This window comes from Saccostrea echinata, unplaced genomic scaffold (assembly GCF_033153115.1).
Source record: "Saccostrea echinata isolate AGI-Se365-2 ecotype Australia unplaced genomic scaffold, CSIRO_AGI_Sech_v1 ptg000027l, whole genome shotgun sequence".
Taxonomy (NCBI): Eukaryota; Metazoa; Mollusca; class Bivalvia; order Ostreida; family Ostreidae; genus Saccostrea; species Saccostrea echinata.
Genome location: NW_026889776.1, coordinates 10,614,374 through 10,630,572, shown reverse-complemented (window position 1 = coordinate 10,630,572; position 16,199 = coordinate 10,614,374). Strand labels below are relative to the sequence as shown.

The 16,199-nt window shown below is 33.2% G+C and overlaps 1 protein-coding gene across 1 annotated transcript; it reads left to right on the top strand.

Moving 5' to 3' along the window:
* The first annotated feature begins 4,951 nt into the window (after positions 1–4,951).
* On the top strand, positions 4,952–6,601 carry LOC133193194 (uncharacterized). The gene has a single exon (XM_061329163.1). It carries the CDS (start codon positions 4,952–4,954, stop codon positions 6,599–6,601), a length of 1,650 nt encoding a protein of 549 aa, XP_061185147.1.
* Positions 6,602–16,199: the final 9,598 nt, after the last annotated feature.

The following is a 16,199-nucleotide window of genomic DNA, read 5'->3' as shown; positions in this document are numbered from 1 at the left end:
AGAACCATCCTAAAATTATGTACATTTATGTTGTCCAGATTCTGACACCCAGGGGTTAGGGAGGTGCCACAATAGGCAATCAAAGTTTTACATAGGTTTACATCGGAAAATATTTTCTCAAGAACAGCTATGAATAGTCAAATTTACATGCATATGGAAGCATCCTTAGGAATTGTAGGTTCAAGTTTGTTAAAATCGTGATCCCTAGGGCAAGGGTGGCGTCACAATGGGCAATCAAAGATTTACATAGGGAAATATAGAAAAAAAAATCTTTTAAAGTCTTTATCTTCTCAAGAAGAGAAAATTAATATCGAAGCATCACCAGTAAACAGAGTTTTTAATCTGTTCTAATCAAGACCCCCAGGGGTAGAGAGGGGCAAAACAGGGGATTAAAGTTATACAAAGGAATATATAAGAAAGATCATTTAAGGTATTGGCATTGTAAGGCATTGATTAGTAATATTAATCCAGAAGCATCCACAAATTGTGTAAATTCAAGTGAGGGCAACAATAGTTGAGTGCAACAATTGAAGATAAAACATATAGCAGAAATCGTTAAAAGTCTTCTAAAGCCACTGATTAGTGAAAGAAATATTGAAACATATTTGGTGTAGCTTCAAGTTTGTTCAAATCTTGCCCTCACCTCCTCAGGAGGGGGATTATTTTGGACCACTAATTTATTTAAACTTTTCGGTAATACACTGACAGGAGACGTCTGATGTCGGGTTATCTTTCCTTGAGATGCGGTTTTATTTGGATTTACACTAGGACACCATTCTCACTACTGCATACGAAGATTTGGGTAACTTTTTCTCAAGTTCAGTTTTTTATTTACTTGGTCTACAAATCCTCAATGCGCTATATTCAATTTTTCACTTGTGTTTTCGTACTACTATATGCATGACAGAGAACAATACAGATAAGAAAGCTTTCTAAATTACTTTTAAAAACGTATTTGTAATCCATTTAATCATAAACAATGAAAATTCAATGATGTGTTTCATTAAGCACAGGTCTACATTTTAATGCTAACGTTGCATGGTAGGGATTTTTAAATACAATTATTACATAAAGTCTGTTTACTTAGTGACCACACCATGTGTCCTCTGTCTGTCAATTGAATTTAGAAATCTAATGTACAATAAATCAGTAGATGACTGCAACGGATATTTGAATACCCCCTTTAGACTAGGAAGAAAAAACACTCATAACAGGAAAAAAGAGAGGTAAGAAGATAGCATTTATCTTAGTACGAGCGACATTTCTTTTCTGGCTGCTTCAGCAGCTGCCATTGCAGTACAGTCAGGTAGAAACCGATCACTATATATTTTTGACAGATTTGAAATCATGCAGCATTTCTATATCTATACTTTTGAATAATAATCGGAAATACATTATATTCCCCGGCATTGCGATTCTAACAAAAGAATGCAAAGATCATGTACATGTATGCAAATGAACTGAATTTTGATTGGCTAATGATAAAATGGTTGTATTTCTTTTATATTTCAATTCAAAATGGTGATTTCTATAACAAAGGTTTTGTTTGTTTGTTTTTTTTATTGTTTAACGTCCCTCTCGAGAATTTTTCACTCATATGGAGAGGCCATCACTTGCCGGTGGAGAGCTGCAAATTTTTGACCTATACTCGGCACTGAGGACCCTTGATCGGTGAGGAATCTTTTTCGTGCCAGCACATACTGTGACACGGGACCTCGGTTTATACGGTCTCATCAGAAGGACCGGTCTCCACGTCCCACAGTGGGATTCGAACCCGCGACGTAAGGATCAAGTCCTTACTCCGCCACTCTAGAGCGAATGCTCTAACCACTGCAACACGCGGGCGATCTATCACAAAGGTATATTTTGTGAGACACTATGAGAAAGTATATATGAGAAATTTAAATCAAAAAAAAAAAAACATGTGCATGCACAGATGCTCTAATCTAATCTGCTTAATAAAAGAATATGAGAATCCCATAACAGTATTCAGTTTACAATTTGTTGTCAAATAACGTCAATTTACAATTTAGTGATTTTTTTTTACTCACTTGGAAATAGTAAGCCACTGTTAAATACTGCTATATGCATATAGATGACCAATGTTGAACGTACCTTTAAATTCAGTTAGCCATTGTTGGATTCTCCTATATTTTGTGTGCAGTTGGTCCCTGTTTTACACCCTTATATGTATGTTTACTTTACAGTTGATTACAGTTGCAATTCCTATTTTCCCTTTTTAGTGGACTATTGCTGAATACTCCATTTTATCGTATGTTTACTCCTTTATGCATATAGCTCTAAGGTATCTTTTTTTTCATATTCTCTGTTGTGCCGTCGCAATGGTTTTTGAGTGAATTTGTTCAAGTCCAAATATAGAGGACTTACATACATCTGTTGTGACGTCGCTATGGTCTCTGGGCGAATTTGATCAAGTCCAAATATGGTGGATTTACATACATGTATTTATACAAAACTGTGTAACACATGTGATAAAAAAAATCTCTCATAGTTTATGGTTAGGTAAATTTTTATCGCTAAGGCTCGAGAACAAAACCACACAACTCATGGTTTTAGAAATCATATGGCCACAAGCCATGGGAGATCTTTTATATAGCCAGTGCATGTTGCCTTTCAAAAAAAAAAAAAAAACGATATGGGCCGCAGTTTCTGTATTAATTTTCAACACATAATATATATAAGTTTTTAAAGCTGATTTGTATGGCGGACTCAAATCAAAGAAACACAGATGTTGTTATAAAATTAATATATTTTGATTTGTACTATTTATTTTTTAGAAACTTCAAATTAACAGTCTCTTATATGATAGGTAAACACCAAAAATTAAATGTTCCTCATTTCAAATATTATTTAGTATTAATTAAATCTTGTGTACTACTACTATATGTGTAACAGAGGACAGTGTAGATAAGAAACCTTTCTGAATTACTTTTAAACGTATGTTTGTAAATGTTCCTCATTTTAATGACTCTTTAGTGCTAATTAAATCTCATTTATAATTGGCGCGCTCTTGAGCGTTGGAAACCTATTTATTTTGTATTAAGTTTTTTGGTAATTAGCTTTAAACAGATTATGTGAAGCTAGGGAAGCATATGAGCAGAATTAAAGTATTCAATGTATTTAAAAGCTATGTTTTGAACCTGTATACAACTAATAAATGAATGGTCAAATAGGTTTAAGGAGGCTGGGGGGTCAACAGATTAACCATCAGATATAACTTATTTATTTAGATATGATATCTTAAGATGTCAACTATCATTTTGCAAAGAAAAAAATCATACATTTTAGTTTTAAAATTTGATCATTTTTGTATATCTTTATATGGAGCTTTTCTTCTAAAGGAGACCAATATAGTCGAAAAATGGCCACGACCACCCAGCCCTCTTAATCTTGTTAAGATTTTAAGGGTGTAATCATATAAAAATACTCTACTAAAGGAATGTACAAGATGTTGATTATTTTCCAAATAATCGCACCTTTAATTTTACATTGAATTCTAAGGGCAGCGCATGTGTTATTAAGATTTTCAAAAAGGTAATTTGAACGTCATACAAATCTCTTGGTGAAAATATGCATAAATTCTCCCTATATTGAAATATGAAATAAAATGAATTATTTACCACAGATATTTTGACAAAATTAAAATTTTCTTGTTTTCATCAAAGGCAGATAACTTTCCAAAAACGTTTTAAGTGCAAAATGGCCGGCTTCGTATATGTTATCAATCATGTGGATTTGCTTTATTTTCACTTTCATCATTATCAAGCAAAACAATTCAACTAGTTCAAAATGATTCAAAGTTGTTTAATATCCCCTCACTATACTTTGAATACCTTTAAGCCCAGAAAGCACAGGGCATGGATTTCACTAATTCAAATATTATACTGCAATTTGATTGGATGGCAATTTTTGAAATCCCCTGGGTAATAAATATTTAATCGTTGTTGTATTTTTTTCAACTTATCAGGGGAAAGCGAGTGAAAGAACGTCATAGAATAAAGCTAAGGATAGTTCAAAATATGACGTAATACGAAAGGGAATACATCCTTTCTTAGAGTGATATCCCGTGTAGAAATTTTAGGCAGTGAAAACGATAAAGTGTACGTTACCTAGGTACATGTAAATAAGAAACTTAAGGGTTTTTCTCCACAGCTACAAAGAATTGAACTGAGAGTCAACAATTTTGTATTAATCAAATAAAGAATGAATTTAATAGCTTTTACAATGTACACTGTATAAGCTTGGTCTATGGAGTTTACGCTTTACAAAATTCAACTCAACATTTAAGTCAATTTCCCTTCCTTACATTACTTTGAATCAATTGGTTTTGTTTTGTTCTTTTTTCAACGAATTTAATTTTAACTCGGTTACCGAACAAGGTTTTAGTGTAGATTCTATTCTTGATTTTTGTCGAAATTATAGTCAGATCAATTCTATTGTGGGAAAGTCTTTTTAAACTCTCCCAAATGAATGATTGTGTACTTTTTTTTCATAATTTACATTCAGCTTCTATACTTTGTTTTCGATGTAGTATGTTTTCAAAGAAATATTTTATTCACATGTTAATCAAAGTGTCAAATTTATCAGTTTTAGGATTGATATAGCAACAGTCATGCAAAGTATAAAATTTATTACTATTGTATATAATTTTCTATGATAGAAGTGTATACTATGGTATATCAAAATTTTCATAGTGTTCATTGTAGTAATTGAAAGTTTTCAAAATTATCACTTTAATATCAAAGTGATCACTATCGTGAATCAAAATTTTCATAGTTATCATTAAAGTTAATCAAAGTATTAAAGTTATCACTATGCTTAACTATAGTTATAGTATTTTATTGTTTAAGAAGGCGTTTTTATATATATCATAGGCAAACGTCGAGTCATGGCCCGGCGCAAAATTGCCCAGGACATTTTGCGTTGCAACATGTGTGAGACTAACATGGTGCAAATGCACTGTGATACATGCCTTTTTAGCCTATGCAAGGCTTGTGTTGGAGAACACACAATGTCTGATGAATCCAACAAAAAACATGAAATTGTTAAATTTACGTTTCGACAATCCACTCTCCTTTGTCCTGGATGTACATTCCATGACAAAAAACGGTGTGAAATGTACTGTAATCAATGTGATGTTCCCGTCTGTATTAGCTGCATTATATCTGACCACCATTTGGGTCATAAGATTGAGAGCATTTTGCGAATTCTGAATGAAAAGAAAGAGAATATCATCAAAGAAGGAAATGAATTAAATGAAACAATTTATCCTACCTACCATGACATTGAAAATGATGTAGAAAATATGATGAAGCAGTTAGAAAAGGAATACGGAGATCTCGCAACAGCTATAACAAAACATGGAGATGACTGGTGTAAAGGAATTGTCGATGTAGTCAAAAAACTTAAAACCGAAGCCAATGAGATGAAAACAACACAGCTACAAACTCTTCAGAAACACCGGGATAAAATCCACGAGAGAATTACTGAAATTAAAGATGAAATTCATTCAATCGATATTGCCGTGGACTCTTACGAAATTTCAAACCCACTTAGTGTGAAATCCAATGTAGATGACTATAAACATCTTCCCCCAAGGATAATTCCATGTTTACCTTTATTCACCCATAAGAAATTCGAACAGGAAGAATTCAATAAGCTGTTTGGAGCATTGTCGCCAATGTCTTTAGTTCCCGAAGAACATGGTTACAGTTTGAAGAAAACACAGAAATCATCAGATGATGAATCCTCTCCTCTAATCAAACAGCTACTCGATAAACCAGAGACTATCGCTATCATTATGACTGCGTACAAGTATAATCTTTTTAATGTTGTATGTCGCAATGACGAGGAAATTTGGACTAGTGGAGATGAGAACACCATGAAACTCTTCAGCGTAAACATGGATTCATCTTTAAAGTCAACCCAAACCAAGTCAGGAGAGTGCCCAAGTGGCATTGCAGTGACAGAACAAGGAGAACTCATTTATGTTGATCGTAAAGACAGAACTGTGAATATTTTAAAGAATGGTGAGATGGTCACAGTGATCAGACTACAGAACTGGTTACCCCTCGGAGTCTGTAGTATCTCCCCTGGTGACTTACTGGTTACCATGTATAGCGAGGATAAGAAACCATCAAAAGTCGTCCGTTATTCTGACTACAGAGAGAAACAAACCATTCAGCTTGATGATGATGGTAAGCCTATCTACTTATATGGTGAAATCAAATACATCATTGAAAATAGGAACCGAGATATATGTGTTGCTGACACAAGCGCTAATGCATTAGTGGTGGTCAATTCTGAAGGGAAACCGAGATTCCGGTACACTGGTAATAAATCTTGTTCAAAGAGCAATCCATTTGATCTACATGGTATTACCACAGATAGTCAAAGTCACATTCTTGCAGCTGACTGTGAAAATAATTGTATCCACATCATAGATCAGGATGGACAATTCCTTTGTTTCATAGAGTGTGAACTTTTTCATCCTTGGGGATTATGTATAGATACATATGACAATCTGTTTGTCACTGAATGTTACGAGAGACAAGTAAAGAAAATCAAATATCAACAGTGAATGTCACATCCCACGTTTAAAACATATAATGATGGCAGTTGTAGACTTCGTCATTAGCCTGGGTCCGGCCTACCCATAAAGCTCCGCACAGTAGGAGCATTATGGATAAGCCGGAACCAGGCTACTCCGTCATCCAATATGCTAAAAAAAAAGATCTATTCACATTAAAAAAAACATTTATGTATCTCAATTTACAAAATTTTAATTCTCATCTAGATCAACATATCAGTCTGAAATACCCTAGAAACAAATAAGTCATGATATTGTACAGAAAATTTTAGAAAGTTTTAACTTCAAATCTGTGTCCAAACCTCTTGAAAGTAAAATGCATTGTTTGCAATCTGATGAGCCATTTGTTTGAAGACATCAATAAACTGAAGCTAAATAAATGAATCTGTAAAATATATAGCTGAATTAATAAATTAAGCAACTCACTTCTTTGTTACCCCTAAGGACCTGCACTTGATACATTGAACCATTGATAATTTAAATGGTTCAATTAAATTTAATGAAAGAAAATCTTTCAAGATAGTTTTTATCTTTGAAACAACTGATAACCAAACTTGTAAAAGTATATCGCTAAACAGTAATTTATACAAAATCCAATTTACCATAAGCAAAAGATATAGCAAGCATCACATAATTATATAAATCCTATGCTCTCCATTATATTTCTTAATTCTGCCCATTTTCACAATTATCATTGAATATAAGAATAGACTCCAATTAACCTGCCCATTCGTCAAATAAAGCCATACGCATCTTTTATATAATGTTGTGAATAACATAGAGTTCAAAAGATGTAACTAATGCAAGACTGATTCGGAATACTGCGATATATGGCACATTAATCTGTGTAAAATCTGTATTGGAGAGCATATAAGAACCGCTGAATCCCAGAAAAACAGCAAATTGTGAATTTTATTTTTCAAAAGACCAAGTCCATTCTACTCTCAATGTTCTTCTCATGACAAAGAACAATACTTTCTGTACTGCAATTATATATTGTGATGTCCCATCCTGCATTAAGTGTATTCAATCTGAACTGCATGCGGGTCAAAGTTTGTTGAAAATCATCAAAAAAAAAAAAAGGGGGGGGGGAATAAAAAGAAAAGAAAAAGGTGCAAGGTAATAAAATATTTGATACAATTTATACAATCTACCTAGATGAATAAAATATAAAGAAGCAGTTAGATGTTGATTACGAAAATTTCTATAAAAAAAGTAAAACATGGAGAAAAATGGCACCAAATGATTCCCGAGGTCGTCAGAAATCTTAAAACCAAAGCTTTGAAAAGGAAGACCAAACAGTTGCATACTCTACAGAAACAACTGGATAAAATTAACAATTATTTTGCTGAAATCAAAGTTGAAAGTGACTAAATCTACCCTGCAACATTCTCTCATGACATTTGACATGTAGATGAAAGTAGAAAACCTTCACCGTAAATACGCCATCTCCGAATTCATCCAAAAGAAATTCAAAGGGAAAATTGATTTTATGTATCTGACAATTGAAGATTTTATTGTATGGACAGATCCTGTAATATTAACTTGGTGATGAGTTTCATCATTTATTGAAGTGTCCTTTTCTTAAGAATGAAAAACAGAAATTTATAGGTAGAAATATTTATTTATTATTCATATTTATAATAAATATAGTTATAAAACTATTTATTAATACAAACATAATTTTTCTTTTATGATTTGAAGGAAACATCTGATGTATAAAAACTAAAAGAATAAGCAAAATTGTTTTTAAATAATTTCAAACCTGAACTTTCTACTGTATAAACATTAAATGTTTCTAACAACTGTCAGTAATGTATATTACTATATATCGAACATCTTTTTGCTTTTCATTACTGTTCATAATCACATTTTAGTTTGTTCAATTGTTTAAATTTCATTTTACTCATATATCCCATGTGTATGGGGGGGGGGGGGGAGGGGGGCTTAGTGAAAAAGTCTCAACGTCTCCTTTTCTTTCCGTCTGCCTAGCTGTCCTTCTGTCTGTCTGTCTCTTAACTTTTCATATTTTCGACTTTTTCTCAAGAACCACAGGGCATATTTCAACCAAACTTGCTACAAAGTGTCCTTTCGTAAATTGGATTCAAATTTATTAAAATGAAGGTCACTCCTTTTTCTGAGAGGATATAATTACGAATTAGTGAAAAACTAATTGCGTCTTTTAAATATCTTCATTTCAAGGTCCATTGGACTACAAAAATGAAACGTGTAGACGCATTCTCAATTTAATGTAGATTCATGACCCCCATGTGTAGGGCGGGGCCACAATGGGCAATTTAAAGTTATCATAGGTATACATCTTCTCAAGAATACGAAAGCCGTAATTAGTCATATTCATGGTATAGATTCAAGCATGTTATAATCATGACTCACCGAGAGTATGGTATGAGAGTATGGTCTGACTGCAATGGGCGATAAAATTTGACATAGAAAAATAATTAAACATTTTCTTCTCAAGTACAGCAAAGCCATGATAAGTCATATTTATATGGAATCATCTCAGGTAGTGTAGATTCAATTATTTTCAAATCATGACCACCAGGTAAGGGCGAGCCACAATAGGCAATCGAAATTTTACACAGGAAAAAAATCTTTAAAAATCTTCTCAAAAACGGCAAATCATTATTTAGTAATTTATTTCTTATAAATTCAGAAGCATCCTCAGGTAACGTTGATTCAAAAGTTTCCAAATCTAGATCCCTTGAGGTCGAAAGGGTCAGAATAAATGTAGGTGGCCAGTCTTCTTCTCAAGATCAGCAAAGCGCATGATAAGTCATATTTGTATGGAAGCATCCTCAGGTTGTGTAGATTGAAGTTTGTTCAAATCTGGATAATGTGGATAGGGGAGAGCAACAATGGGTGATCAAAGTTTTACATAGGAATGTATGGGAACATCTTTACAAATCTTCTCAAGACCAATCGGTAAAACTCTCGCTTCGTGATCGGAAGGTCCAGGATTTAAAGCAGTGAAAGAAATATTGAAACATATTTGGTGTAGCTTCAAGTTTGTTCAAATCTTCCCTCACCTCCTCAGGAGGGGGTGATTTTGGATCACTAATTTATTTAAACTTTTCGGTCATAAACTGACAGGAGACTTCTGATGTCGGGTTATCTTTCCTTGAGATGCGGTTTTATTTGGATTTACACTAGGACATCATTCTCAATACTGCATACGAAGATTTGGGTAACTTTTTCTCAAGTTAAGTTTTTTATTTACTTGGTTTACAAATCCTCAATGCGCTATATTCAATTTTTCACTCGTGTTTACGTACTACTATATGCATGACAGAGAACAATACAGATAAGAAAGCTTTCTAAATTACTTTTTAAAACGTGTTTGTAATCCATTTAATCATAAACAATGAAAATTCAATGATGTGTTTCATTAAGCACAGGTCTACATTTTAATGCTAACGTTGCATGGTAGGGATTTTTAAATACAATTATTACATAAAGTCTGTTTACTTAGTGACCACACCATGAGTCCTCTGTCTGTCAATTGAATTTAGAAATCTAATGTACAATAAATCAGTAGATGACTGCAACGGATATTTGAATACCCCCTTTAGACCAGGAAGAAGAAAAAAAAAATAACAGGAAAAAGGAGAGATAAGAAAGACAGCATTTATCTTATTACGAGTAACATTTCTTTTCTGGCTGCTTCAGCAGCTGCCATTACATTACAGTCAGGTAAAAACCAATCACTATTTATTTATCAAAAACTATTATTTTGACAGATTTGAAATAATGCAGCATTTCTATAAATATATTTTTTAATAATAATCGGAAATACATTATATTCCCCGGCATTGCGATTCTAACAAAAGAATGCAAAGAACATGTAACTATGCAAACGAACTGAATTTTGATTGGCTAATGATAAAATGGTTGTATCTCTTTCATATTTCAATTCAAAATGGTGATATCTATCACTAAGGTATATTTTGTGAGACACTATGAGAAAGTATATATATGAGAAATGTAGAAAACATGTGCATGCACAGATGCTCCAATCTAATCTGCTTAATAAAAGACTATTAATGAGAATTCAATAACAGTATTCAGTTTACTATTCGTTGTCAAATAACGTCAATTTACAATTCAGTGATTTTTTACGAGCGGCTTACTCATTTGGATATAGTAAGCCACTTTTAAATACTGCTATATGCATATAGATGACCAGTGTTAAACTCTCCTTTAAATTCAGTTGTCCATTGTTGGATACTCCTATATTTTTGTGCAGTTGGCCCCTGTTTTACACCCTTACATGTATGTATACTTTCCAGTTTATTAGAGTTGAATGTTCCTATTTCTCCTTTTTAGTAAACTATTGCTGAATACTCCATTTTATCGTATGTTCACTCCTTTATGCATATAACTCTAAGGATATCTTTTTCATATTCCCTGTTCTGCCGTCGCAATGGTTTTTGAGTGAATTTGATCAAGTCCAAATATAATGGACTTACATACATCTGTTGTGACGTCGCTATGGTTTGTGCGTGAATTTGATCAAGTCCAAATATGGTGGATTTACATACATGTAATTATACAAAACTGTGTAACACATGTGATAAAAGAATCTCTCATAGTTTATGGTTAGGTATAATTTTTATCCAACCGGTTATGTGTTTTATCCCCTCGCTAAGGCTCGAGAACAAGACCACACAACTCATGGTTTAATAAATCATATGATCACAAACCATGGGAGATCTTTTATATAGCCAGTGCATGTTGCCTTTCAAAAAAAAAAAAACAAAAAAAAAACGATATGGGCCGCAGTTTCTGTATAAATTTTCAACGCATAGTATATATAAGTTTTTAAAGATGATTTGTAGGGCGGACTCAAATCAAAGAAACACAGATGTTGTTATAAAATTATATATTTTGATTTGAACTATTTATTTATAAGAAACTTCAAATTAACAGTCCCCTACATGATTGCTTAACACCAAAAATTAAATGTTCCTCATTTCAAAGATTATTTAGTATTAATTAAATCTTGTGTACTACTATATGTGAAACAAAGGACAGTGTAGATAAGAAACCTTTCTGAATTACTTTTAAAAGTATGTTTTTAAATGTTCCTCATTTTAATGACTCTTTAGTGCTTATTAAATCTTATTTATAATTGGCGCGCTTTTGAGGGTTGGAAATCTATTTATTTTGTGTTAAGTTTTTTGGTAATTCTTTAAACAGATAATGTGAAGCTAGGGAAGCATATGTGCGGTATTAAAGTATTCAATATATTTTAAAGCCATGTTTTGTACCTGTATACATGTAATAAATGAATGGTCATATATGTTTAATCATGTTAAAATTTTAAGGGTGTAATCATATAAAAATACTCTACTAAAGGAATGTACAAGATGTTGATTATTTTCCAAATAATCGCACCTTTAATTTTACATTGAATTCTATGGGCAGCGCATGTGTTATTAAGATTTTGTAAAAGGTAATTTGAACGTCATACAAATCACTTCTGTTGCTGAAAATATGCATTAATTGAAGTTTGAAATAAAATGAATTATTTACCACATATTTTAACAAAATTAAAATTTTCTTCTTTTCATCAAGGGCAGATAACTTTCCAAAAACGTTTTAAGTACGAAATGGCCGGCTTCGTATATGTTATCAATCATGGAATTTGCTTTATTTCACTTTCATTATTATCAAGCAAAACAATTCAACTAGTTCAAAAACCTCTATGAAACAGGTAGTACCTTTTGCTCCCTCTCTACCACGGGGATGAATTAATGTGAAAATCTCTTAAACATCGTTAAAAGACCAAATAGATTGTAGATCATCTACGTACTAAGCTATACATCTTCACAATGTCAAGGTTTTGTGAAATCCTCTCTATCTAAAAAGGTTTGAAGAGAAACGATATCACAAAACTTTGACATTGTGAAGATGTATAGGTTAACACGTATAAAACATCGTTAAAACATGACCGTTCACGGTAGCTCAGTCGGTAGAGCGCTCGCTCCGTGATCGGGAGCTCGTGAGTTCGAATCTCGGCCGCGACTGACCTAAGTCGATAAAAAATGGGTAGCAACTGTTCCTTCGCCATGCGCCCGGCACTTTGAAGTGAAAGTTGCGGGTCCTTCGGATGAGACCTTAAAAACCGAGGCCCCGTGTCACGGCAGGCGTTGGCACGATAAAGAACCCTCACTGCTCAATGGCCCTGAGTGCCGAGTAAAGATCAAAATTTGAAGCCCTTCACCGGAATATGGTGACGTCTCTATATGAGTGAAAAATTCTCGAATGAGACGTAAAACAACATACAATCAATCAATCAATCGTTAAAACATGCTCTCTGTTCAATAACCCGTAGATCCTTATATATTCGTGTCGGAACAAGCTGCATTTTTTGAAAACAAAAACGATATTAATAGCTGATAACTTCGATGTTGGAATGTTTCCGAAACTGCTGAAAGAAAAGAATAAACGAAGGTTCTCATGCATTCCTTATTTCAAGGATACGCTCTACCTCTGAACAGCGCAAATAAAACATTATTATATAGAGTTAGGTAAACTTATGAAAATCAATGCACAGAAAGGCAATATCAAGTACTTGCGGAGAAGTAAACTTTTTTTGAAAATAAAATGCAGATAAGCAGGAAGACCAAAATCTTGCGAGCCATACTGACATATTATTACACACAAAATCATTTTATTGAACTCCTGCAATCAAAATTCAAGAAAAAGTCTAACGGTCTTTAATCCTTTTTACAAAGCTTGGCAATTACAGTTCGTCAAGTTAACAAACAAAGCTGAACAATAACTATGCTTGTGCCAATGCGAGGCGCGGAAAGTGAGAAATCCACAAAGAATGTACTGTACATGTACACCCCTTTTTTCCCTTTATGATTCAAAAATTTTCAAAGCTAACCATACCAACTGATTTAAAGATTTGTCTTTCATTATGAAAAATAATTTAGAAAGCATGATATGCTATCACATGTATACTAAAACATCGAAATGTACGTTTATGAAAATGAGATTTATTTAACGTACATAATAAAATATACATGTAAGCTGGATTTATTTTAAAACATGACGTTAAATTCTTGTTCATGGCGTCGCATAAAGCAACGTCAAAATATCGCAACGTTAGCGTAAACTATGCTACCTTTACTTTAATTAAAACAAAAATAAAGTTTTGTACATGCATACATTGATAATTTCATGAAAATATATACTCTCTCAAAGAGTTTTGAGGAATATTATTTAATTTTGACACGGGGCCGAATTTTGCACCAAACGCACCTTGTCCTTTTACAAAGGGATATTTAGGAAATATCTTTAAAATCATTCTACTCGAGAATGACAAATACATATGTAGTCATAGTAATATAGAACCATCCTCAAATTGTGTACATTAATGTTGTCCAGATTCTGACACCCAGGGGTTAGGGAGGTGCCACAATAGGCAATCAAAGTTTTACATAGCTTTACATCGGAAAATATTTTCTCAAGAACAGCTATGAATAGTCAAATTTACATGCATATGGAAGCATCCTTGGGAAGTGTAGATTCAAGTTTGTTAAAATCGTGATCACTAGGGCAAGGGTTGGCGTCACAATGGGCAATCAAAGATTTACATATGGAAATATAGAAAAAAAATCTTTTAAAGTCTTCCTCTTCTCAAGAAGAGAAAATTAATATCGAAGCATCACCAGTAAACAGAGTTTTTAATCTGTTCTAATCAAGACCCCCAGGGGTAGAGAGGGGCAAAACAGGGGATTAAAGTTATACAAAGGAATATATAAGAAAGATCATTTAAGGTATTGGCATTGCAAGGCATTGATTAGTAATATTAATCCAGAAGCATCCACAAATTGTGTAAATTCAAATGAGGGCAACAATAGTTGAGTGCAACAAATGAAGATAAAACATATAGCAGAAATCGTTAAAAGTCTTCTAAAGCCACTGATTAGTGAAAGAAATATTGAAACATATTTGGTGTAGCTTCAAGTTTGTTCAAATCTTGCCCTCATCTCCTCAGGAGGGGGATGATTTTGGACCACTAATTTATTTAAACTTTTCGGTAATACACTGACAGGAGACGTCTGATGTCGGGTTATCTTTCCTTGAGATGCGGTTTTATTTGGATTTACACTAGGACACCATTCTCACTACTGCATACGAAGATTTGGGTAACTTTTTCTCAAGTTAAGTTTTTTATTTACTTGGTCTACAAATCCTCAATGCGCTATATTCAATTTTTCACTCGTGTTTACGTACTACTATATGTATGACAGAGAACAATACAGATAAGAAACCTTTCTAAATTACTTTTAAAAACGTGTTTGTAATCCATTTAACCATAAACAATGAAAATTCAATGATGTGTTTCATTAAGCACAGGTCTACATTTTAATGCTAACGTTGCATGGTAGGGATTTTTAAATACAATTATTACATAAAGTCTGTTTACTTAGTGACCACATCCTGTGCCCTTTGTCTGTCAATTGAATTTAGAAATCTAATGTACAAAAAATCAATACATGACTGCGACGGATATTTGAATACCCCTCTAGACTAGGAAGAGAAAAACACACATACAGTCCCTGAAACGTTCTACTTTCCCACTTAAACTGTGAGCGAACCCTGAACGAACGGTGAACGAACGCAGAGCGAACGGTGAGTGAACAATGTGTGAACGCTGAACGCAACTTGGTGAACGATGTGTGAACGCTGAACGGTGAGCGAACGCAGAACGCGAACGGAGCGCAAACGCGAACGCAAAGTGAACGGTGAACGAACGGTGAACGCAAGATGAACGATATATTCGGAATGCCTCTGATCTTTTCCTTGCATTGAAACTATTTTATTGTTTTATAATGTCAGTGCAAAAAAAAAAATAATAATAATAAATAAATAAATAAATAAATAAGTAAACCAATAAATGAATGAATAAATAAGTCAATAAAATAAATTTCTCCAAAATTGTGCTAAGAAAGACGATGCATGCACATTAAGTTTTTAATCACACGATTTTTATTGCATTAAAACATTGCAATTGTTGCCGAACGCTGAAGTATAAACAAATCAGAGAAAACTTCTGACTTATAGAATGAATTAAAGCGGTTGTAACATCCATTCATATATCTCCGTGTCAGGGCGATTTCGTGTAACGTAATGAAAAAAAAAAATAATTGCAAAGGTCAGTGGACGTTTTGCATTTATACGCTCGTATTTTAAATTTTTAATACAATAATATATTATGTGTCATTTCTATTTTTCATGATGATTTATTGAGCAGACTTCTACATATATACGTATATGTAGATGGCCGTGGTTATACTCGGACAAGATAATACAAAGATACATATTCATATTAATTGTTATAAATTCAATTTTCAGAACTTGATATTTAAGTAATATGCTGTTATAGTTTTTATTAAACAGACAAATGAGAGAGAGAGAGAGAGAGAGAGAGGGAGATTCCGTTTTAGCCCCCCCCCCCTCCTTTCAGGCTTCACTAAATGTTTGTACCTATATCAAACAAAAACTCTTAATTTTTTTTCTAAATATATCAGACGGTGAAAGTAATTTTTTTTTT